General features: G+C 32.5%; 1 protein-coding gene across 1 annotated transcript in view; it reads right to left on the bottom strand.

Annotated features, from left to right (window-relative positions):
- Positions 1-5,580: 5,580 nt before the first annotated feature.
- LOC127806067 (E3 ubiquitin protein ligase DRIP1-like) overlaps positions 5,581-26,746 on the bottom strand; it is a 54,639-nt gene continuing 33,473 nt past the window's right edge. The window contains exons 6-8 of the mRNA XM_052343060.1: positions 6,062-6,175; positions 5,917-5,964; positions 5,581-5,654 (exon numbers count right to left, since the gene is read on the bottom strand). Coding sequence (XP_052199020.1) covers positions 5,618-5,654; positions 5,917-5,964; positions 6,062-6,175 — 199 coding nt within the window. The 3' untranslated portion in view covers positions 5,581-5,617. The remainder of the gene's footprint in view (positions 5,655-5,916; positions 5,965-6,061; positions 6,176-26,746) is intronic.

The following is a 26,746-nucleotide window of genomic DNA, read 5'->3' on the forward strand; positions in this document are numbered from 1 at the left end:
AGGAAAAGTTAAGTGCTTGTAACAAGTGAAAATTCTAGCATGCAACTGATTTTAAAAGCTAATTTTGTGATGTTTAAGCCAAAGGAGAATGAGGCAGGCATACCAAGAGGATTCAAATAATATAAAAATATATAATTTTGATCGAGATTTTAATTTATTTATATGTGCATAGCACTCTAATATATATAATGAGAGTGGACACAATATCTGCACCTACATTCGATAAGCAATCACTTCATTTTAATCTCAATCATAACATCTACAACTAAAAATGTCATTGATGTAAAAAAGACGTGACATGAAATCTTTGAGCATCCTAGGTCTATTTAGCCTTTTATGTTGTTTTTCTTCGTAAATTGGACAAATTGTTGATATAAGTGTTAAAATTCTCCCAAGGATGAACCCAAGACGACGTTTCATCAAGATTTAAGTTTGTTGAGTTTTATTTTGAGCATGTTTTGATAAAGAGAATCAAAATGCAAAACTTTAATAAAGTTTCTTATCTATCAAATACTTGGAATACATAAGCTTCAATAGAATTATACTTCAATAGGACATAAGTTTCAATAAGATTAACATTAATGTGTTACTCTAGGTTTTCAAGAATTAACCTAAGTGTCCATAGTATACAAGTGAAATCAAATGACTTGTGGCTCTTAGAGTATACTCAAAACACGTTTGAATGGCTTAAAATGATATCTTAAGTGTTGAAACATGTGTTAATCGAGTAATACATAGAGTAAGCTTAAATTAAAACATTACTTGAGTATCAAAATAGCATTACTCGAGTAAACAAAAATGTATTTAGAAGTGTTAAAAAATGTGTTTCAAATACATGTGAATGTTCAAATTGAATACTTGATGTTTAGGAGATAAACATAAGTCCTTGAATTCTCAATCTTGATATATTCTGTAACAACCCGCTATCAAGTCTAAATTATTTTATCATTATTATTATATGATATATTTTGGTATTGCTTGAGCTATGTGTTAGAAATATTTAATGTGTTATTGAGAAGCCTAAAATAAATGAAATTTATGTGTAGGAAATAGTCAAAGGCAAGTGAATTTATATGATAGTTGACAAGTCAAGGCAATGGAAATTTAAGTTGTTGGGAAGTCAATGAGAAATGAAATAAGTATAAGAGTTAATTATTATGTAAGGAATTGTTAAAGCAAAGATTTAAATGAGGATTGAAAAGTAAATGAGTTAAGTGAAGAAAGTCAAATGAGTTGAATTGGATTGGTCATAATGCAAAGACTAAGAAAAAGTCAAAGTCATTTCAAGTTGAAAAGCAAGTCAAATGAGATATGTTGTGATATAGTTGAAAAATTAAAAGTGCATGATGGTTGAAAAGTCAAGGGAATGGATGTGGAAAAGTCAAAATGTGAGAGCCTAATTGAGAGAAGTGGGTTGTTGGTGTGTGTGTGTGTGTATTTACTTGTATTTGTGGGCTATAATAAAAGGACAAATAAATGATAAAGAGAGAGGGGAGCAGGTGGGCTTAGCGTGCAAGCCATTCAACCCCCATACTTCACTTTTTCTCTTTTCTTCATCTTTTTCTTCTTGACTCTCGATTTCTCTTCTTCTTCTTCCATTTCCTTCTTGGCTTGGAGCTTCAAGTGGTGGCATTCTAGATTTTTTAGCAAGTTCTTCTTTGGTTCTATCAAGCAAGGTAAGTTCCTATTCTTCTTCTTTTGTATAGCAAGATCCTCTTATTCTTTGATTCTTGTGATAGCTATTATATTTCTCCTTTCCTTTACAATTGCAGAGCTTGATTCTTCCCTTGATGTAGTATCACTTGATTGTCCATTTTTGGACTTTTGATCCTTCAATTTACGATCACTTTGATAAAAAAGGGTTTTAACCCGTTTGTTTGTATCTCATATATATATTATTGAAATACTGAAAAATCATCTTAAATATTCGAATGTAGTTTTGGTTCACTCTATGTATTTTAAAGAATGTTGAGTTTGTTGTTAGAGTTAAGTTGTATGCAAGAGTTTGAGTTTCTTGCACACATTTTTGCTTTGTTCTTAGCATTTTCATTACTATTTGTCGATTGATTTGGTTGTATCTGTCAATTGTTTGGAAATTTTTATTCTATCGATCGATAGATTCCTCTCATATGTCGACCAATCATTGATATAGGTTCTGAATTTCGACAAATTCTTCTCATATGTCAATCGATTGTTGAAATTGAATCTATTTGTCGATAGATTAGCCTCATTTATCGACAGATTGCTTAATAAGGAGAAGAAAAAGCCAACCACTAATAAGATATCATTCATTAACCTTTTATTAGGAGGCACTCTTAAAGAAGACTGAATATGGAATATGGTGTGTTGAAAAGAAAGCACAAATTAAGACAAGATGAGAATTAGGGAGGAAAACCATTTTTAGAATCTGTGAGCAGTCATTGAGTCTTCATGGATCCAATCATTAACTCTTAATAACTTTACAAGACCTACCATTAACCATTAATGATTTCAAGAACATTACAAGTGACATATATTCGAATTTGGATGTTTCACTTTTTGGTGTGTGACTTTCTAAGTTCACTATCAAGTAGTAATAAGATAACATCAAACACCTTTGATGCTGATCGAACACTTCGATAGGGTCACAAATGAGCCGAGCCATTCACGAGTTGCTTGATGTTCGGCTCAATAAAAACTCATTCGAGTTTGTTTGTTAAGGTAAATAAGCTGAAGTTGAGCCTAATTTTGAAACTCAATTTATAAATGTCCACGGTAAATGAAAGTGAAGAAGAATCCATTTGGTTTGTTATTTTAATTTTCAATTTTGTTGTTATGTACAACATGTATGTTTAATGTTTAGGTTAAAATTTAGTTAGTTATCTAAGGATGCATGAAATAGAAGAGGGTTTTGGTCTGATGAAAAGGTCCTATTGAGGAGAATAAAAGAAAAAGAGAAAGAAAAAGAAAAAAAGTTGGGCTGAAAGCCTTAATGTACGTTGTTCTTTTGTCTTCAAGTTTTTCATATATACCTAGAGAAAGTGGGGAGCTTTTATTGTTTATTATTTGTACTCTCTATTTGTATTCTTAAATCCCTCTTAATTAATCTCTTTCATATTCTTTTAAGGACTGTTTGTTTTGTGAGCTTTTGCTCCATATTCTTTTCTCAAACTATTCAATGGGTTAGTATTTTGTCTTAGTAAAAGGCTTGGAAAAAAGGTTATTGCTGAGCCCATTTGAAAAACAAACTTGTTAGCCCTTTCTAGATTTGAAAAGGTTATAATTGAGCCTTGCAAAAGCTAGTGTAATAGATGATAATGACTGCTTCTTTAAATGGAACTAAGTAGTGAATTTTTAAAACTCCTTGGTGAGTAACTAAGGTGGTAGAGTAGGTTGAGTTGAGCTGAACTACTTTAAAATTTGTGTGCTTGTCTTTTTTTATTTCTCTTACTTTTGATTTTCATATTTTGAGTACTTTCAATTAACTTGGCCACTTGGTGACACTTTAATACTTCTCCAGTCCTAGTTTTTCACTCTATACACATTTTTAGTTTGGTGGCTCTTCCGTGGCTGCCTTTAGGTTAGCTATTTGTTCTTGGTCTTCTTGTTGATCAAGAAGATGTGCATTAGAGCACCTTTGGTTGTGGAGATAACTTCATTTGGAGCTGTTCATTATTTTCTATTCCATGTGCCTCTGTTATTTTTCTACAATGTTGTTTAGATACAGTCGTGTGTGGATCTTGAGTACGTTTTCACTTTTGTGATTTTATACACTTGCGTATGCCTTTGTTTGTGTTCTATACAAATATTTTCTTTCTATCTATACATATCTCTTTTACTTTAAAAAAAAATATTTATTAATAAAATATTCATATAACCTTACCTCTTATATTCCTTTATATACCAAGTGGACAGCATGTGCGCGAGGAGGAAAAAGAACGGAGATAGCCCACCATGACACATTATATATAGATACACACACACACACACTCTTTAAAAGCTAATTTTGTGAGGTTTAAGCCAAAGGAGAATGAGGTAGGCATAACAAGAGGATTCAAATAATATAAAAATATATAATTTTGATCGAGATTTTAATTTATTTATGTGTATAGCACTCTAATATATATAATGAGAGTGGACATACAGTATCTACATCTACATCCTATAAGCAATCACATAATTTTAATCACAATCATAACATCTATAACTAAAAATGTCATTGGTGTAAAATAGACGTGATATGAAATCTTTGAGCATCCTAGGAATAAAGAGAATCGACTTTTCATCAAGATTAAAGTTTGTTGAGTTTTATTTTGAGGATGTTTTGATAAAGAGAATCTAAATGCAAAACTTTAATTTATCTATCAAATACTTAGAATACATAAGATTCAATAGGATTATACTTCAATAGGACATAGGTTTCAATAAGATTAACATTAATGTGTTACTCTATGTTTTCAAGAATTAACCTAAGTGTCCATATTATACAAATGAAATCAAATGACTTGTGGCGCTTAGAGTATACTTAAAACACATTTGAATGGCTTAAAATGATATCTTAAGTGTTCAAACATATGTTAATCGAGTAACACATATAATAAGGTTAATTAAAACATTACTCGAGTATCAAAATAACATTACTCGAGTAAAAAAAAAAATGTGTTTCGAATACATGTGAATGTTCAAATTGAATACTTGATGTTTAGGAGATAAACATAAGTCCTTGAGTTCTCAATCTTGATATATTTTGTAACAACCCGCTATCAGGTCTAAATTACTTTGTCATTATTATTATGTGCTGTATTTTGGTATTGCTTGAGCTATATGTTAGAAATATCAATGTGTTATTGAGAAGGTTAAAATAAATGAAATTTATGTGTAGGGAATAGTTAAAGGCAAGTGAGTTTATATGATAGTTGGCAAGTCAAGACAATGGAAATTTAAGTTGTTGAAAAGTCAATGAGAAAGAAAATAAGTATAAAAGCTAATTGTTATGTAAGGATTTGTTAAAGCAAGATTTAACCAAGGATTGAAAAGTAAATGAGTTAAGTGAGAAAAGTCTAATGAGTTGATGAATTGGATTGGTCACAATGCGAAGACTAAGAAAAAGTCATTTGAAGTTGAAAAGTTCAAGTTAAATGAGATGTGTTGTCGATATGGTTGAAAAATCATAGTTTTTGTATAAGATTTTCATCAAATCGATTTTTTTTTCGAAACATCCAATTCAACACCCTCTTAGTTGCACGCTTTTACATTTTTCAACAAATTTTAACCATTATTACACAATACAGAGCTTTAGGTTCCTATCATTCAAGTTTAATCAATACATAGTCAACATCACAACCCTCATAAAAAATAAATAACCCATTTCAAAAAGAAAAATTATTAAACAAATTTACCCTTTTGTAGTGATTAAGCCGGTTGGAATTAAATAAATTTAGCTTCATTCCAAAGTCAATCACAACCAACACTAGAAGTTTCCACAAATGCAAGTAAACATTCTCATAACTATGACAAGGTAACATGAACTAATTTGCAAGTTCAAATTTCAAACAAAAAAACGAACCCAAACCCAAACGCAAGGGATCGCATTCTTGAGCATGAAAGCAAAAATTGATCTTCTTCACATGGAGGCACTTCATTCATCAATCGATGATGCTGGTGCATCAACATCCCTGCATGCAAGTAGTCACATTAGTTACTATCTAGTCTCTTTAAGAATGACACAAATGCCAACGTGAACCATGTTCTGATACGACACCATTAGGCATTTATTTTTCCCCCAAAATATGGATGTTGATTCTTGTGACAGATAAGAAAGACAACGCCCTCTTAACAAAACTTGATCTAGCCATTTCTCCGTCTCAGCTAAGCACGACTACTTAGAAATTTAATTCAATGTTGTATATACACACATATAAATATAAATGAGCTTACTTGGGTTGAATAGAGTGTTCAGCCAACTCAGAGTTCCCATGTGCTTTCCTACAAGGAGATGGACATAAATCTTCTTCTAAGCAAAGAGATCATAATTTTAAAAACAAAAAATCAGTGTAGAATAAAATTTTCATCCTTTCCTTACTCTTCTGTGTGAGCAGCATGTCCATGCGAGAGAGATTGTGCTTTTTTCTTTTCTCCAGTTTTAGAAGCTTGGCCTAAAATAGTTGCAATCAACCCTCGATAATTCTCGTCGGGTCTGTAAAAATTATAAAAAACGATTTCAACGGAGAATGTAGTCCACCATCATAGTTTGATTAATTTTTTTTTTTTCATTTTTCGGTTGAATCAAATTTTTTTTAACGACGACCAGACAGATTATAGAAACTTTTCCCAGCCATAACTGAAATCAAAACAAACAGAGTGAAAAATAACAAAAATAAGGAGAAGAAAAAATCAACCACTAATAAGACAGAATTCATTAACCTTCTATAACGAGGTATTCCTTAGAGATGATTGAATACGGATTATGGTGTGTTGAAAGGAAGCACAAAGACAAGATGAGAATTAGGGAGCAAAATCATATTTAGAATCTACTAGCAAGGGTTTGAAGAAGTTATACAAGTTAGGGATGACAGATATTGGGTATTATAAGTCGCTTTTATGGATTGATAAATAAAAAAGACGGAGTGGTTGAATCATCTAGGCCGAAAAAGAACAATGTGGAGAGCACGAGCAAGAGAGGTTAAAGGTTCAAGTACTTTTAAATTCTGCAATACATAGGAGAAATTTGATGTCAGAATAATAGAATTGGTTAATAGATAGCCTTATAACAAGAGAATAGTAGCATCAACAGACTAGAAGTACAAGTTGTAGTTCAAAGAAAACCAAGAGAAAGCTTGAAGAGAAAGGACCTTATCTGAACCAAAAAGTTTGGAATCAATAGCTAGTTGAAGGAGATGAAAAAAGCCTATGTAATGTTGCTAACAAAGTTATCTTAAAAATTCTTGCTAATAAGGTTTGTTATCTTAAAAAGTTATTTTAAACTCATACCAATATCAGACGATATGGCAACTGGAGACCCTGTTCTGGTTGGATACATTAATTGGGTAAAGGTTTGTTATGTTTAATTATCCTGTTTTGATATCAATTTTTTCTAAGTTCATATATGGTAGCTGGAATCATTGGAAAGTTTCAACAAAAACACACACATACACACATTATACAATAGATGATGGAAGTTACCTTAGATATTCATCAGGTGACAAAGAGCTCAAGTCCACCTGACAAACTGGGCATTTTTTCATTCCTTCTTGGACTTTTAGGTAGATGCACTCCTTGCAGACTACAAAGTATAAACGAATATTCAAACAAATCTAATACATAACTGTTCTACTTCTTCGCGGATAGTTCAAATGTTAATATAGGAAATCAACAAGAATAAAGGGCAATACGATTATAATTGTCGGTTTTGAGCATCCAATTAAGCAAATAGCATGATGATCCATATTGTAAGACATGCACTTGATGTTAGAATGTAAGATAGAAATCAACAAGATAGAAGAAACATTGTTGTGAAAGAGAGAGTGGATGAGGGATAGTCATGATATGTTGATTCCTATTAAAATCCTTCAGATTAATAGACCGTAACAACATGTACAAATAAAAAAAAGAATGACCTTGCTAGCAACCAATAAAATGAGTAGATATCAAATAAACAAATCAGACATGGTTGCACATATAAAAGAATATCAACATAAAACTGGAGTGGTGGGGAGCTTACAACTATGGAGACATTGGTTGATGGTTGTTGCCTCCTTACAAGTGTTCTTACAAAGAGGGCATGCCATGAACCGAAGGTCAAAATGAACTTTTTTATTCATTGGTGACTCACTTGTTTTACTTGAGCCTACAAGAGGTAATGGAATTTCATTAGACCAACTCACAACCAAGAAACAAGTAGAAAGTTGGAAGAATATATTTAAACATTCAATATGTATTATTTGCACAAAAAGAAAAGCATCAATGAAATGGTGTGATGGTAAGAAGTAAAAAGAATATAATTAAAGTAGAGAAGGATAAGGCTCATTGCATCTTTATAGTATGAAATTCTGAATTACATATGATGCCACTACATTAGGATAGAATGTTCAACATATAAATCTATCATGTAAACATGTTTTGCGTGATGAATAAATTTAACTGTCAATAAATAATACCAAATAAATACTAGTGAGAAAAGCTCTTCATCTACCTACTTTAGGCGTTTTTAACTTTGTAAATTAGCTACATGGAAGTATTATGCAAGGAAAATATGAGTTTGTATTTATTGCGAGTTAACAAAATGAATACACGTAAAGCATGCAAGGAAGCTTATTTTTGCAAGTTGAAATTTTTGACAATTAAACTAGATCACTAAAACATATACCCATGAATGTAGATGCTTAGCAACTATTAAAATTATCATATAGGACAACTTTTTTGGCAGTTATGGAGACCACTAAAGGTTCTTCAACAGTATATATAACTATCTTGGCGATTTGTCATTGAAGGTTTTCGAAATTAATGAGTTTAAACATTTGTAAATGTCTTTGTGCGCCAACAATAATAAGGACTCTTCAGGGACATGTTAACCGCTGCTAATGTCCATAAAAAATGCCCTTTAGACAATTATAAATGAGTTCAAACTGTTCCATTAAGTTTAAAGATCTCAATTTAGGGAAATAAAACGAAACAAACATGAAATGAGAGAACAAAAGTTATTTACACTTTGTCGAAGAGACTAGACCATTAAGTTTGAAAATCCTAATTTGGGGAAGGAATTATTTTGTACTAGTTTCTAGTCCTGAATAGGAGCAATCAGGACGAAAAATGAAAATTATGCCATCAAAAACTAACCATGAATTAAGGAATCATTCGCTCTTGCACTAGCTTATTTTGTTTGTGTTTTTGAATAAAAAGGAAAGAATGTAGCATCATCAAATTTAGTCACACCAATGCTAGTTAAGACTAGAAAAAACATTTTAACAGAACAATTGAACACAATCTATTAATCATGCATGACTAAAGCTCTAATAACGTGGAGCAAAAAAGTTATTATAAATCATGTGTAATGCTAACCTTATTTTCAACCTTTAAACAATTCTATTGGTTGATGGTATCATATTTTAAAACATTTAATCAATCAAAAGAATTGTTTGGAAAATTGCAAACAAAATACAATAAATCCATCTTGTTTGAAAACAAGGTACACTTATTGCAACTTAACCATTGCCTTAGCATTACCCTAAATCAATTTATCCTAAACCTAAATTTATATATTTTCCATATAAACCACTATAAATAATTAGATTTCCCAAATTTAGTTGAATGTAGCCATAAAATACCAATTAATATTGCCCTGTTTGATTATATATGAAGATATCAACAAAGAATTGAAAATTTCTAGAAAGTAACTCAAGAATCTGATGAAACACACTACATGATGTATGAATTGTCAAAAAACTTCACAAATTTAAGATAAAGATTGTCATATTATGATTTAAGTAAAATCTACTAATCTTGGAAACAAGAATTCCATATTCTCCTTGTACATTACAAGGTTTGAAGTACAAGTCATTGTGTTCTAACCTGTTCTGTAAACAATCAAGTCCATACAAAATAAACAATAAATCAAGAATTGAAACTAAGGAAAGAGAAAATAGGTTAATCAAAACACACTTCAATGTTAAATATCAACCACAACCAAGAAACTTGTAATCCCCTTATTATGTTGTTGGTATCAAATTAACCCAATCAATGATGTTACCGCTCAAAACTTTCTTCTCCATTGTCTTCTAGTTGGAAATTCTGATATCTGCCTTGTATCAGCACATCAGCAAATTGTCAGTCCAAGTTTGACTTATATTGCAAGAAAAAAACAATATATATATATATTGAAATTCATCTCAATAGATAAAATCACTTAAAATTACCCTAGGACTAAAGCAAAAGGATGAAGACGAAAATGCACGAAATGGTACCAAAAAGGTAGATCTTTAAATTTAGAGCAAGAGAGAGAGAGAGAGAGAGAGAGATGTAAAAGAAAGAAAAAAAAAACCTTTTCAACTCGAAAGAATGACGAAGCAGAGCCCTAAAATTCAACTTTCGTCAAATACTACTCCTTGTATATAGAGATTTGGGAAATGAGAACGATGATATGGTAGGAAGGTAGCCCTAGGTTTGGTATGAAAATTTACTTCTTTTGTACTACCATACTTGACATTGGGCCGACATTTTTTTTGACGGAAAACTTATATAAGGCCCAAAAACATGATTTTTCTTTGATTTTCAATAATAGGTGTCAAACTTGTATAAAAAAAAATCCTTTCAAAACATACAATGAATGGGGCATTTTGTGCCATATTATGATTTGCATATTCCTTTCATGTCATGACAAAATGGGAAACAATGGTTACCCAAGTCACAAGTTAAGCTAATTGAATGTGTGATTTAATGTTAAGATTCCATTCCAAATTGGTTTTCATTGAATCAATCCTTGCCAATTAATTCTCATATCACGTTATAGCACTTATCATGGGCCGTACTTGAGATTTTGAGGCCTTGAGTCAAAAATGTAAAAATGGGCCTTTGAATCGTAGTGTACATTCAAATTTTATTTTATTTTTTTATAATAAAACATTAAAAAAATAAATAAATATTCATACCATATCAAAGAATAAAATAAAAAAATTTCAAAATGATCAATTAAAAACTATTCTTCTTACAATTTTGAAGACAAAAATATCAATCAAATTAACATAATCAAATTGTTTGAGCATTTTATTTAATAGACAACATAGTCTATCCATTCAATTTGTCTTGTCACACAATATATCTCAAAGGATCAGTTATTGCGTGTGTGTGTGTCTTAGCCCACTGTCTGATCAACTAATACAACATTTTAATCTATTTATGTATTGTAATTAATCCCAACTTTTAGGTAACACTAAATCAATAGCATCAACATATATATATACACACACACATACATATCCATATATATATGTATATATAACGAGTTTAAAGTTGAGCATTGTGATAGGTTTGCGGTTTACATTCATACAAAATTAACCTTGTGATAATGATAATAGAACATGGTGCTTAGCCAATCATTAACAACACCTCTTGCTTTGGCTTTACATCATACTCATTGCTTTGACGACCATACTCACATCTCTGCATATTTCACCATTGACCATACACTCTGTGTCATGTTGAATAAGAAAAACCCCATCCTTTGCTTGAACAACAAATCTTGCTTACCTCAGATAGTGGCCAAAGAAGAAAGGAATGGAGTGGCTAAAAGGGCCAATTGAAGGGCTCAAGTGTAGAATGCGGCAGGGTCTTCAAGCACCATACTTGATTGTTGAGAATCATGGGTTGTCTCGTGAAGATCTTCGATTCAAACCTTTGCATCAACCTTCTCTTAGAGGATGAACGATGCCTTCACTATCACATTGATTCTTTCTAGCCCTTCGAAATCCTATTCATTATTGAGATCAAGATCTTATTTCATTAGATCCAATTCAGTTAGATTAGTTCCATAGTAATGCTTACCTGAATCGTACCCTCAATGTTTTGTTACACTGGACTAATGAATGATCATTAATGTTCAAGACCGAAAGAATAAGACTTATGGTAAGAAGCTAAGTTACATGGTGCTCGATATGATTATAGATAAAGGCTATAATGAATTAGAATGGACTCGTTAATCGATAATGCCAAGCTTTTGTTGCTCCATTTTTCACATCTAGGGTAACCACATCATGAAACTTTAAACACTAGTGGGCTTTATTTATACTAGAGCAAGCTAGGGGTCCTCCATTCATTGGATTGGCACAAAATACTCCATTCATTGTAAGTTTTGAAAGATTTTTTTTTTTTTAAAACAAGTTTAACACCTATTATTGAAGATCAAAGGTAACTCATTTTTTTTGCCTTATATAAGTTTTCCTTCAAAAGAAATGTTGGCGTAAGGTCATGCATGGAAAGCACAAAAGGAGTAAGTAAATTTTCTTAATAAAATCAAGGCATCTTTCTTTTATTGAGTTTAGACCATATCATCGTTCTCATTTCTCAATTCTTGATATATGAGGTGAAGTATTCTGCGTAAGTTAAAGAATTATAGGGCTTTATTCTTTGGCATTCACTACGAGAAAAATAGTTTTTGCAACGGAATTTAGAGACGGAATTATTCTGTCGTTAATTGGCGACGGAAAGAGACAGAAATTTCGAAGCTAATATTTTTAAATATTTTTTAATTTAGCAACGAAAAACTAGTTACTAAAAAATAAAAAAATAATTAAAATTTAGCAACAGGGTCATACGCGTCACTAAAAAATAAAAATGTAAAATTTAGTGACAGGATCTATAAGACCCCATCTCGGCATAAGGTTGCCACTTAATTTCGATAGGTTTAGAATACCGAAGAATTGGTTTGATAGCAGTTATAAGTATCAAATCGACTGCAAGGAGTGTCTCAGAGTGAAATTATCTAAGGAAAATGATATGGTCTTGATGAGTGTTCCCAGATAAGATTTATGGTATCGAAAGAAATCGAATTGGGAACGATTTTCGGTACAGCTAAAATACAGCTGCCATTTAGGCTGTAAAATTGAATCGTCGTATAGGACTTCCGGGAAGTCAATGGAACCCTAGGGTGGCTTCAGTTTTGCGTAAAGATTAACTTTTCAGTGGTTTCGAGATTAAATGATGGCCCAGTGAGGACACTGGGGCGAAATCGTCATTTTCAAGTAACTTTAAAGTTATTAATTTTGTGTTTTCGATATTGGGATGCAAAATTAATTTGAGGATTAAGGGCGCAATTGCAATTAGAGAATTGTCCAAATGAATTAGAGATGAAATTTGAGATTTAAATGTGTAATTTTTCTATTATAATGTAATATCTAATTATATATATATATATAGTCATATGCGTGTGCGCATGAGCGGCCATGGTCAGCTTCTGTGAAGCTTTAATGGTCGAGATTTCAGCTGCAAAATGGGGAGATTGTGGCAGCATGAATTGAGGAAAGAAATCTGTAAGAGGTATGGAGTAGGTAGCGTCTGAAAATTTGAGGAATTTAGTAATTAATGTGATGTAAAATATATATACATATATATGGATTCCGTGGAAAGCAACCAGTAGCTTGCCTATAAATTAGAGGAGGCTTTGGCTGATTGGGAGAAGCATCAAGAGGAGAACGAGAGAGAGAGAGAGAGAGAGAGAGAGTGCGGGAGATGGCTTGCTGGTGCTCGTTGTAGCCGCAAGCTCCAAGCAGCCATGGCCGCAAGCTCGAGCGGAGCAGAGGAGGCCGGCGAGTTGAGTAGCGATGGCAGGCTGCGAGCGGGCTGGGGGTAGCCTCGAGATTGGCCGGAGGTGGCCAAAATGAGTCGAATCGCAAGTTAGAAATGGACGAAGCCAGGCCAGCAGCTAGGCGCGGCAGCAAGCGATGCAGGGGAGGCCGATTGCGGCGAGGAGGCGATGCGGGCGACGACCGAGGGTGGCCGATGGCGGCAAGCGAAGGCCCAAGCAGGTGGAGCTGGTGCGGCAGGCGGAGCAGTGGCTAGACGATGGCAGCCATGCGTGCAGGTAGCGTGAGAAGAAGTAGGGGAAGAAGGGAAGGAGAAGAATGAGGAAGAAGAAGAAGAAGAAAAAAGGAAGAAGAAAAAGAAGAAAAGAAGAAAGAAAAAAAAAAGAATGAAAAAAAAAGAAAAAGAGAGACGAAGAAGCATGAATGAGTTGCAGGAGGAAGGAGGGAGGAAGAAGATGAATAGGAGAAAGAGAAAAGAAAAAAAAAGAAAAGAAAGAAAAGAAAAGAAAAGAAAGAAAAAGAAAAAGAAAAAGAAGGAAAAAATGGAGAAAAAAATAGAAACAAATACTAGAAAATTCCTGAAAAATAGGATTTGGGGATTTAGTAATTTTTCGAAGATTTTGGCAAGAAAAATGGTTTGGGCACGCGTTTCGAGGATATGACACGCATACCAAGGAAGCCAGAGATGCTGAGCTAACGTGAGTAAAATTTCCTAGAAAATTTTAGAAATTCAAGAATATTATTTTATGAATTTTCGTAGTGAAATATTTGAGAAAATATTTTAGAAATATTTAGTTTGGATTTAATGAGGAAAAATAGAGAGAAAAATAACGAAATGCAAGAAATTATGGAAAATAGGTTTTGAATGCTTATTTAAATAATTATGGTGATTAGGATGTTTTGAGGCTTAAGTTGAAGTGACTTGTGAGAATTTTGAGGTTGGCACGCAAATCGAGGTGATGCACAATTTTCGAGATGGGCGCAAATATCGAGGTAGCCCGATAAATTTGAGAAGGTAAGTGGTACTTCGCAACTAAATTTAGTTTTATGGAAAATGCTTGGTTTGTAGGTGATTTATGTTTCAAACCTCGATCCTCGGGGATGCTTTCATCATTTTGACATGCTTTGATATGTATCCATCACGTAGACTGCATGCATGACATGACTATGAAATGCATAAAAAAATGTTGATATCATTAATCACGCGCATTATGGCCGCAAGGAGTATGAACTGGCACAGTTGTTTTACTAAGGGTGCACCCATACACCCTGGCTTCAAAAGAGGTGGCCGCAAAAATGGTGAGTAGCATGAAGGATGCAGTTGACCCTTACGATGAGTAAGACATTACATTCATGCACGAAATATGTTTTCTGTACCCTTACTTAGATGATTCATCATCTAACTTGGGTTTTATCCCTAGAATATTCAAACGTTCCAGATGGAGATTGTAGCAGATACGAGGATAAATGAGGCATGAAATGGCACTTAACAGAGTGCACGAGGAATGAAATATATGTTATGTAGCCCATGTATTTAAGTTCTGTTACTTTGAATTCTAAACGTTTTAAGGAATGATGATGTATAATCCTATTTAGGGTTAATGTTGAGAACTTATGCTTTGTATTAAGTTATGTTGAGGTACGATATAGTAAGAATTTCAATTAATGTTAAGATATTAGGTTCTATCCTTGCTCCCGCATTTGATGTGCATGATAATTCTCTTTCGAGATAAATGAATGGGAATTCTGGAACGGATTTGAGGAATGATGTGATTTAGGATTAGTTTGAAAGAAAAAGAAAAAATATTATTGTCCCAATTTATGACGCGCTCGGAAAAGCGGGGCGTTATAGTTGGTATCAGAGCTTAAGTTTAATGGAAAACTTAAGTGACTCTAATGTAGTTGATATCAGAGTTAAACCCTATTTGGAGATTAGAGAATAGTAATTTGGAGACTTAAGAGGATTGGATATTGAGAGAACTAATTAGTAGGAACCCCAAGTGGAGGCTTAGGGGAAAGAGACTAATGGTTCGTAAGACGAAATCCATATTTGGAGATTTGAGGATTGTCGGTTGAAGGCTTAAAGGTTATTGGATTTAAGTGTTGTGTAGTGGAAGTGCATGTCTAGGAAAGTTCTGGCTAAAGAAAGACTTGGTATTTAAGTGTGTCCATTTGTGACCCACCTCTCTTTCTTGAGAACTTATTTGATGTACTATTCATGTACAAACACTATTCCAAGTATACGGTTATTATTCTTGGTGAATAATAAAAGCTTGATAGGGGCTAGTACAAGCAGACTGATCTAGCTATTGAAGTTAGGATCCGATTTGAATGTAAGGTTGACTCGGCAACCATGATTACGGATCCGAGAGATTTAGAGGCTGTTGATTTGAGGTCATTAGTCAAAATCCTTACAATGAAAGATAGGATACTTGTGGTTATCGAGGATAATCGAATCATGGATGATTAGTTTGATAAGACATGGCTTAGCTAAAGAGTTAGGATCAAATGATAAGTATTTTCGAGGATCATTTAGTGTCTCAGAAATGAGATGTAAATATCAGGGATCCAATGGGTTAGGTCAAGCAAGAGGCCGAAGATGGCCAAATGATGACATATGAGTTGCGCCAATTGATGAGGTGATTGATCGAGGCCGGAAGCCTAGGGAATCAACCCGAAATGAAATGAATTGAATATGGACTAAGTGCCCTATTTAAAGAATTGCATCGAAGTTCACAGTCATCTTGGGAGAGGGTGATACGACGAACAATACGAGACTCGAGAAGTAAAACACCTCGATATCTAGTATGGCAATGGGATCATGAGATGGTCGTGTTTTGGGTGGCCCAAAGGAAAAGCTACCCAACATGTGAAATAGATGCTTGTGAGCATTGTAGGTGCTACCTATGTGGTGACGTAATCACCGGCCATGTGAGAATCGACGAATGATGTAGGGATAAGCCTATGTGATTGGATGGATGGTAGCAGCTTGGGTACTAGCTGACAGTAAGTGTAGTGCCTAGGGAGAACTAATTTAAGGGTCGTGTGCTGATAGTTAACTAGATCCGAAGAACAGAATACGAGAGTCAGTGGATTCTTGATAAATGAGATTTCAGGTAATGGAGCATGGCTAGTCCAAAACCTTGACGAAGAGTTGTGAGATGGAAAACTCAGTTCAAAGTAGAGTTCGGGTATCAAAAAATGAAAGAGTTGCTTGATAGGTCGTATCAACTATAAAGAAATGATAAGGAGACCTAGTCAACAGAGGTTGTGACTACGGCTCAGTGTGCCAAATAGACTTGCGAAATCAGGTAAAGTTGTTGGAGGTCAACCCGACGAGGAGAACTTAGAAGCACCATGATGAATGGTGGATTGAGAGTAATAGTTGTAGGGAAATAGAAGATGATTGGAACTAGATATCGTGACCTGATTCAAGATTTTTGGAGATAAATCGGTTGGAGATTCTTGAGGAATTTCTTGAAAGAATTGATTGGGGATCTAAGGATTTGTGATGAAATTTTAGAGTTTTTTTTTTTTAAAAAAAAAATCTAGCGAGGATTAGAGTACCATCAGTGATGTAAGTACCTGCCTGTTCTAGCTGGTAGTGTAGCTATGGATTGACGTCTCAAAAATTGTGTGAATCTTTGACATGATTGAGAGGATCAAGTGATGTCAAATGTGCCAGGATAACGGGTCGTAATAGAAGAGCTGCAGGCCTATATCGATTAGAAACTCGAAATTTTCAATTTTGGAGAATGAAACTCTCGTATGGCTAGACGATTAGTCTAAGATAAGCCCTGGTGGCCAAATCGAGGATGTGTAGCTAGATGATGATTAAAATGATGTCAGTAAGTATAAAAATAAAAATAAAAATGATGAACCTGTGGATATGTGGTCCAAGCGCATGTGGTCAGTGAAAAGTAGTAAGCAAGAGAAATGCTAGGACGTATTTCCGAAAAATTTATTGGGACTATTTCTTAAAGATGAGTCTGAATTTACCAATGATGGCTTGAGAATGTTGGATGTTGAGCTATGTGTAAACTAAGAGGCTAGAATAGTACGAATAAAGTTGATAGCACTATTATCAAGACGATTAGACTTTAGAGTCAGGGAGCAAGTCTAGAGATTGCAAGTTGGCAAGTGAACTTGTGCTACAGTTGACTGGAAGTCAAAAGAGCCGATGGTCAGATGCGAGGAAAGTAATTAGATGATTTCTTTATGATAAAATATGATTAGCATAAGATGGTACCTTAAGGATCGAGCATGATTAAAATGGAACGTTATTACTTGAGGATTAATTCAAGCAAATTTGAGGATCAAATAAATAATCTGATGATATAAAATGTTATTTGAGGATCACTTCGAAAAGTGCGAGGAGTTATTTAAGTTATGGGTATATGGATGAATAGGTATTAGTTTGGCGACCAAGTAACAAAAGAGCAAGCGATGCAAGGATATTAGTATTGCTAGATTTGGAAGACAACATTAGATTTCGATTGATATTAAAGGTTAGGTTACGAAAAGAAGTTTTGGAGACAGATATAATCTATTAATAAAGATTTCTTGAGAAAATAGTTACATGACATGATTGTGGTCAATTGGCAGAAACTTGAAATTACATTGGGTGATGAATACCTACAAGAATGAGGAAACAATAGAAATCTCGAATAGATTAGCACAAGTAAAGATTAAGCGATGACTAAGTTTGAGATGACCTAAGGTGAGGCATAACTAGTTTCGAGGATATGTGATGACATATACTTGTGATAGGATCCAAGGGTACGTGAAATAGTTGATGACAAAAATATTTCTTTGAGGATCGATTTGATAAAAGTCAAGATGTATTGAGATCAAGGACTTTTGTGCTAAGGTTGGAAGATTATCAAAGCATGATTGATTAGTTCAAGAAATTAGAGAAGTGTCGTGGTTAAGGATATCGATTGGATGACTTAGTGAAAAACAAATTAAAAATTGATGATGTGGATATGAGAGTTGCAGGCTCATTATGATGATGTGAGTATGGACTTAGATAGGAGCTCGAGTGGAGACTCATGGCCCAAGGACCAAGTTATGTGGTTAGTGGCTTTGAAAGAGAAATCTGAAAGGAATGTGTGGTTGACAAGTGGATTGTCTAGGGATTGATAAGTGTGGTAAGCCCAAGAGTTCTAATTTTGAGATTTAGGACATGTGGCAAATTTCGAGAACAAAATTTTTGTAAGGAGGGGAGAATGTAAGACCCCGTCTCAACATAAGTTTGCCACGTAATTTTGATAGGTTTAGAATACCGAAGAATTGGTTTGATAGTAGTTATAAGTACCGAATCGACTGCAAGAAGTGTCTCGGAGTGAAATTATCTAAGGAAAATGATATGGTCTCGATGAGCGTTCCGAGATAAGATTTATGGTATCGAAAGAAATCGAATTGGGAACGATTTTCGGTACAGCTAAAATACAGCTGCCATTTAGGCTGTAAAATTGGATCGTCGTATAGGACTTCCGGGAAGTCAATGGAACCCTAGGGTGGCTCCAGTTTTGTGTAAAGATTAACTTTTCAGTGGTTTCAGGATTAAATGATGGCTCGATGAGGACACTGGGACGAAATCGTCATTTTCAAGTAACTTTAAAGTTATTAATTTTGTGTTTTTGGTATTGGGATGCAAAATTAATTTGAGGATTAAGGGTGTAATTGCAATTAGAGAATAGTCCAAATGAATTAGAGATGAAATTTGAGATTTAAATGTGTAATTTTTCTATTATAATGTAATATCTAATTATATATATATAGTCATATGTGTGTGCACGTGAGCGGCCATGGTCAGCTTCTATGAAGCTTTAATGGTCGAGATTTCGGCTGCAAAATGGGGAGATTGTGGCAGCATGAATTGAGGAAAGAAATCTGTAAGAGGTATGGAGTAGGTAGCGTCTGAAAATTTGAGGGATTTAGTAATTAATGTGATGTAAAATATATATACATATATATGGATTCCGTGGAAAGCAACCAGCAGCTTGCCTATAAATTAGAGGAGGCTTTAGCCGATTGGGAGAAGCATCAAGAGGAGAACGAGAGAGAGAGAGAGAGAGAGAGAGAGAGAGAGAGAGAGAGAGAGATCAGAGAGTGCGGGAGATGGCTTGCTGGTGCTCGCTGTAGCCGCAAGCGACCATAGCTGCAAGCTCCAAGCGGCCATGGCCGCAAGCTCGAGCGGAGTTGAGAAGCCCGGCGGATTGAGCAGTGATGGCAGGCTGCACACGAGCTGGGGGCAGCCTCGAGATTGATCGGAGACGGCCAAAATGAGCCGCAATTGCAAGTCGAAAATGGCCGAAGCTAGGCCAGTAGCTAAGCGCATCAGCAAGCGATGCAGGGGAGGCTGATCACGACGAGGAAGAAACGCGGGCGGCGACCGAGGGTGGCCGGTGGCGACGAGCGAAGGCCCAAGCAGGCGGAGCTGGTGTGGTAGGCGGAGCAGCGGCTAGGCGATGGCAGCCAAGCGCCCAGGTCGTGCGAGAAGAAGCAAGGAAAGAAGGGAAAGAGAAGAAGAAGGAAGAAGAAGAAAAAAGGAAGAAGAAAAAGAAGAATAGAAGAAAGAAAAATAAAAGAATGAAAAAAAGAAAAAGAAAAAGAGAGAAGAAGAAACATGTGTGAGTTGCAGGAGGAAGGAGGGAGGAAGAACATGAATAGGAGAAAGAGAAAAGGAAAAAAAAAAGAAAAGAAATAAAAGAAAAAGAAAAAGAAAAAGAAAGAAAAAATGGAGAAAAAAATAGAAAAAAATGCTAGAAAAATCCTGAAAAATAGGATTTGGGGATTTAGTAATTTTATGAAGATTTTGGCAAGAACAATGGTTTGGGCACGCTTTTCGAGGATATGACACGCATACCGAGAAAGCCAGAGATGCTAAGTTAAGGTGTATAAAATTTCTTAGAAAATTCTAGAAATTCAAGAATATTATTTTATGAATTGTCGCAGTGAAATATTTTAGAAATATTTAGTTTGGATTTATTGAGGAAAAATAGGAAAAATAGAGAGAAAAATAATGAAATGCAAGAAATTATGAAAAATAGGTTTTGGATGCTTATTTAAATAATTATGGTGATTAGGATGTTTTGAGGCTTAAGTTGAAGTGACTTGTGCCAATTTTGAGGTTGGGACACAAATCGAGGTGATGCACAATTTTTGAAACATGCACGAATATCGAGGTAGCTCGATAAGATTGAGAAGGTAAGTGGTACTTCCTAACTAAATTTGGCTTTATGAAAAATGCTTGGTTTGTAAGTGATTTATGTTTCAAACCTCGATCCTTGGGGATGCTTTCATCATTTTGACATGCTCTGATATGTATCCATCACGTAGACTGCATGCATGCATGACATGACTATGAAATGCATAAAAAAACGTTGATATGATTGATCACGCGCATTGTGGCCGTAAGGAGTACGAACTGGTACAGCTGTTTTACCAAGGGTGCACCCATACACCTCAGCTTCGAAAGAGGTGGCTGCAAAAATGCACTACAAAAAAATTGATTTTTAGCAGCGATTTTTTTGCGGCTGTTTCTAAAACTGCCGCAAAATACTATTTTAGCGGCGATTTTTTTAACATTTTGCGGCGGTTTTGAATAACCGTCGCAAAATTCATTAAAACATTCAATTTTGCAGCGGTTTTTAAAAATCCGTCGTTAAATTTAGAAAATAATTAAATAATTAAAAAATAAAATTAAATTTAGCAACGATTTTTTAGAAATCTCCGCTAAATTAAAAATAATTAACTAATTTAAAATTTAAAATTAAATTAATATTTGCAGCGGTTTTCGAAACCGTCGCAAAATTCATTAAAAAATTTAATTTAGCGGCGATTTTTGAGAAACCGCCGCTAAATTAAAAAATAATTAAATAATTTATAATTAAAATTAAATTAATATCTGCGACGGTTTTGAAAATCGCCGCAAAATTCATAAAAAAATTTAATTTAACGGCGATTTTGAAAAATCGCCGCTAAATTCAAAAATAATTAAATAATTTAAAAATAAAATTAAATTATAAATTCATTAAATAATTTAATTTAACGACGATTTTTAAAAATTGCCGCAAAATTCATTAAAAATTTTAATTTAGCGCGGTTTTGAAAAACTGCCACTAAATTCAAAAATAATTAAATAATTTAAAATTAAAATTAAATTATAAATTCATTAAATAATTTAATTTAACGGTGATTTTTAAAAATCGTCGCAAAATTCATTTAAAATTTTAATTTAGCAGCGGTTTTTAACCGCCGCTAAATTTAAAAATAATTAAATAATTCAAAATTAAAATTAAATTGAATTAAATTAATAAAAAAATATAAAATCTTAAAAAGAAATTAAAATTTTAATTTAAATTAATTATAAAATCTTTATATATATAAAAGTAGGATAGTCTTGAAAAAGGAAATTTCCTCCTAAAACTTGCATTAATTAATGATTTGCAATTAATACTTATTGTATTAATAATTTATATTTTGTAATTTGCATTAATAATTTAAAATTTTCAATTGCTTTGAAGTAATAAATAGTAATAAAATTTTCTCCCAAAACTTGCATTAATGATTTACATTTAGTACTTATTGCATTAATAATTTATATTTTGTAATTTGCATCTTTATATATATAAAAGTAGGATAGTTTTGAAAAAAGAAATTTCCTCCTAAAACTTGCATTAATTATTGATTTGCAATTAATACTTATTATATTAATAATTTACATTTTGTAGTTTGCATTAATAATTTAAAATTTTCAATTGCTTTGAAGTAATAAGTAATAATAAAATTTTCTCCCGAAACTTGCATTAATGATTTGAATTTAGTACTTATTGCATTAATAATTTATATTTTGTAATTTGCATATTTATATATATAAAAGTAGGATAGTCTTGAAAAAAGAAATTTCCTCCTAAAACTTGCATTAATTAATAATTTGTAATTAATACTTATTGTATTAATAATTTATATTTTGTAATTTGCATTAATAATTTAAAATTTTCAATTGCTTTGAAGTAATAAGTAGTAATAAATTTTTTTCCCAAAACTTGCATTAATGATTTGCATTTAGTACTTGTTGCATTAATAATTTATATTTTGTAATTTGCATCTTTATATATATAAAAGTAGGATAGTTTTGAAAAAAGAAATTTCCTCCCAAACTTGCATTAATCAATGATTTGCAATTAATACTTATTGTATTAATAATTTATATTTTGTAATTTGCATTAATAATTTAAAATTTTCAATTACTTTGAAATAATAAGTAGTAATAAAATTTTCTCCCAAAACTTGCATTAATGATTTGCGTTTACTACTTATCGCATTAATAATTTACATTTTGTAATTTACATTAATAATTTAAATCTTTCAATTGTTTTGAAATAATATGTACTAATTATTGTAAAATTAATAATAAATTTTAAATATACGAGTTTTTCAATGCTAATTGTTTTGTATTAAATTTGCATGAGTTTTATGAGAAATATTAATAGACAACTTAAACTATTAATTAAGTAATAGAAAAGTATTCATTTATTTAAAATATTATTTTTATATCTTTATTCTATGTATATTTATATAATATTAAAATATGATAGTCAAATAAAGTATTTTGCCAAGTGTCAATCAATGATGAATTTTTTCCCTAAAAAACTTGCATTAAATTAAAGGTAGTGATTAATTAATTATTTATTACTTTAATAATTATACTATAGTTTTAAAAATGTGTCTTAACAAATTCATAAAAAATTATTTAAGGTAGTCAAATGCTATGATTTTTCAATACTAATTAATATTTAAGGTATCACATTTTTAAGACTATGGAAGAAATCAAAATTAATTTTTTTAAAATTTTGTTATTATTGAAAAAACTTATTCTTACTCATATTTAAGAGTTTTAATTTATATTTATAATTATCATATAATTAAAATTAAATAAAAATCTTAAATATTAAAATTCATTATTTTCATTAAAAAAATTAAATTTAGCTTAAGAAAATAATTAAAAACTAAATTAATAAAATTAAATATAAAATCTTAAAAAGAAATTTAAAATTGCATTTAAATTAATAGAAAAATTAATTAAAAATCTAATTTAAAAAAATCTAATTTAATATTTTTTGATAATTTATTTAATTTAACTCTATTAATTTATTTTTAATTTATTCTATTATTCTTTTAAAAAATAATCAATTAATAAATGTTTTTAATATATATTAAAAAATATAAAATATAATTCTGAAATTTTAATAAATATAATTCTGAAATTTATTTATATATAAACTTATTAAATGTTAAAAATCTATTTATAAATATAATTCTAAAATATAATTCTGAAATTTAAATAAACTTATTTTAATAAATATAAAATTAGTTGTTAGAAACTTATTTTCAGAATTATGAAATTTTAATATAGATTTGTAATAAATTAAAAATCTATTTTTAATTTATTCTATTATTCTTTTATATATTTGTTTTTAAAATATATAAAATATAATTTTGCTAATGTATATAATATATATATGTCCACATATGTTAAGGAGTGTTTCGCAGATCAAGTGGTTCGCGTGCGCGTGTGCACATTGAGGGTTCTGGGTTCGAAACTTGGGGAGATGGAAGGTGCTGGGATTTAATTTCTAGCATCGCCACGTGGAGAGCACACAGATGGCCACGTGGCATGCAAGGGTTGGGCGAGGGCAGGGCTCGCGGGCTCAGGTAGAGCGGTCGGGCGGGCGCGGGTCGAGCGGCCAAGCGCGGGCTGGGCTGGCTCGCGCAGGTAATTAAAAAATTAAATTTTTTTATTAATTTTTGCGGCGGTTTTGAAACCGTCCTAAAATTAAAAAATTAAATTTTTTTATTAATTTTAGCAGCGGTTTTGAAACCGTCGCTAAAATTAAAAAAATTAATTTTTTATTAATTTTTGCGGCGGTTTTGAAACCACCGCTAAAATTAAATATTTTTTTTAATTTTTAAAAATAAAATTTTAAAAAAAATTAAAAAAATAAAATTTTAATTTTAGTGGCGGTTTCAAAACCGCCTCTAAATATTATAGAAACCACCACTAAATCACTTATTTAGCCGCGGTAAACCACCGCAAAATTTAAAATTAACGGCGGTTATTCCAGCGGTTGCAAAAAATCGCCGCTAAACGCTTCGCGACGGCTGACTTAGCGGCGGTTTTCAAAACCGCCGCTAAATGCAAAAAAAACCGCCGCTAAATGCTGATTTTTTTGTAGTGATGGTGAGTAGCATGAAGGGTGCAGTTAACCCTTACGATGAGTAAGACATTGCATTCATGCACAAAATATGTTTTCTGTACTCTTACTTAGATGATTCATCATCTGACTTGGGCTGACATGACTATGAAATGCATAAAAAAACGTTGATATCATTGATCACGCCCATTGTGGCCATAAGGAGTACGAACTGGTACAACTGCTTTATCAAGGGTGCACCCATAGACCTCGGCTTCGAAAGAGGTGGCTGCAAAAATGGTGAGTAGCATGAAGGGTGCAGTTTACCCTTACGATGAGTAAGACATTGCATTCATGCACGAAATATGTTTTCTGTACCCTTACTTAGATGAGTCATCATCTGACTTGGGCTTTATCTCTGGAATATTCAAACATTTCAGATGGAGATTGTAGCAAATACGAGAATAAATGAGACATGAAATGGCACTTAGTAGAGTGCATGGGGAATGAAATGTATATTATATAGCCCATGTATTTAAGTTCTGCTACTTTGAATTCTAAACGTTTTAAGGAATGATGATGTATAATCCTATTTAGGGTTAATGTTGAGAACTTATTCTTTGTATTAAGTTATGTTGAGGTACGATGTTGTAAGAATTTCAATTAATGTTAAGATATCAGGTTCGATTCTTGTTCCGGCATTTGATGTGTATGATAATTCTCTTTCAAGATAAATGAATGGGAATTCTGGGACAGATTCGAGGAATGATGTGATTTAGGATTAGTTTAAAAGAAAAATAAAAAAAATAATTTATAAACTTTTATTTGAATTAATAATGAAATAAAATTAAAATTAATATTCATTTTCCTCTATTAACATTAATTTTAAAATTAATATCATTAAATAAGTTTGAGAAATTTTGAACTGTAAATATAGTTTAGAAAAGTTTGGAAGAGAATATTATAAATATATTTTATACATCAATAAAAAATGAGACTTCTTGATCGGCTGGCTGGCACGCGGAACTTGGTCATAAGAGGTTAGGGGTTCGAATTCGGTAGAGAGCTTGAGATAATAGCTGGGAGTAATATTCCTACATTGCCACGTGGCGTAAAGGAAGGAGGAGGGGGCGCGCGTGCAGGAAGGCCATGATGTTTCATTTTGCGAGTGCACTAAATTCAGCGATGGAACTATTCTGTTGCTGATTAGTTACTGGCGGTAGAATTCTATCGCTGATTAGTTACTGGCGGTAGAATTCTATCGCTAATCAGCGACGAAATATATTTCGTTACTAAATTCAGCGACAGAATTCCATCGGTAATTCCATAGCTAAAATTAATCCGTCACTAAAATTTAGCAATGCCAATTTTAGTGACGGAACCTGTCCGTCACTAAATCTGTCGCTAAAAATTTTAGCGATGGAAATTTAACATTTAATGACGGAATTTTCTATCACTAAATGCTGAATTTTTTATCGTGATTCTTGGTGCAATATTCTGCGTAAGTTAAAAGAATTTTAGGGCTTTTCTCTTTGTCATTCTTTTAGGGTTTAAAAGTTTTTCTTTTCTTTCTTATACATTTCTCTCTCTCTCTCTCTCTCTCTCTCTCTCTCTCTTTCTCAAAATCATCGTCTAATCCAAGATTAGGTCCAAAGTCGAAGATATACCTTGTTTGTATCATTTTGTACTTTTTCTTCTTTATCCTTTTGCTTTAGCCCTTGGGTGATTTTAAGTGATTTCTTTTGTTGAGATGAATTTCAATACATATATGGCTTTTAATTTGTTGATTGTGCTGATAGGAAGGCAGATATTAGAACTTCCAATTGGAAAAGAATGAGGAAGCAAGTTTTGAGTAGTAACATCATTTATTAGGCTAATTTGATACCAATAGCATAATAAAGGCTTTGCTCTGTTATTCATGGTGCAGTATAATGTGTTGATAGGAGGCAGATATTAGAATTTCCAATTGAAAAATATTGAAGAAGCAAGTTTTGTGCGATAACATCATTGATTAGGCTAATTTTATACCAATAGCATAATAAGGACTTTGCTCTGTCATTTTTGGGGCAATATTCTGGGCAAGTTAAAGAATTTTAGGGCTTTTTTCTTTTCCATTCTTTTTGGGTTTAAAAGGTTTCCCTTTTCTTATACATCTCTCTCTCTCTCTCTCTCTCTCTCTCTCTCTCTCTCTCTCTCTCTCATGGTGATTTTAAGTGATTTCATTTATTGAGATGAATTTGAAGACATATATAGCTTTTTCTTACTATCTAAAGC

Source organism: Diospyros lotus, chromosome 7 (assembly GCF_014633365.1).
Source record: "Diospyros lotus cultivar Yz01 chromosome 7, ASM1463336v1, whole genome shotgun sequence".
Taxonomy (NCBI): Eukaryota; Viridiplantae; Streptophyta; class Magnoliopsida; order Ericales; family Ebenaceae; genus Diospyros; species Diospyros lotus.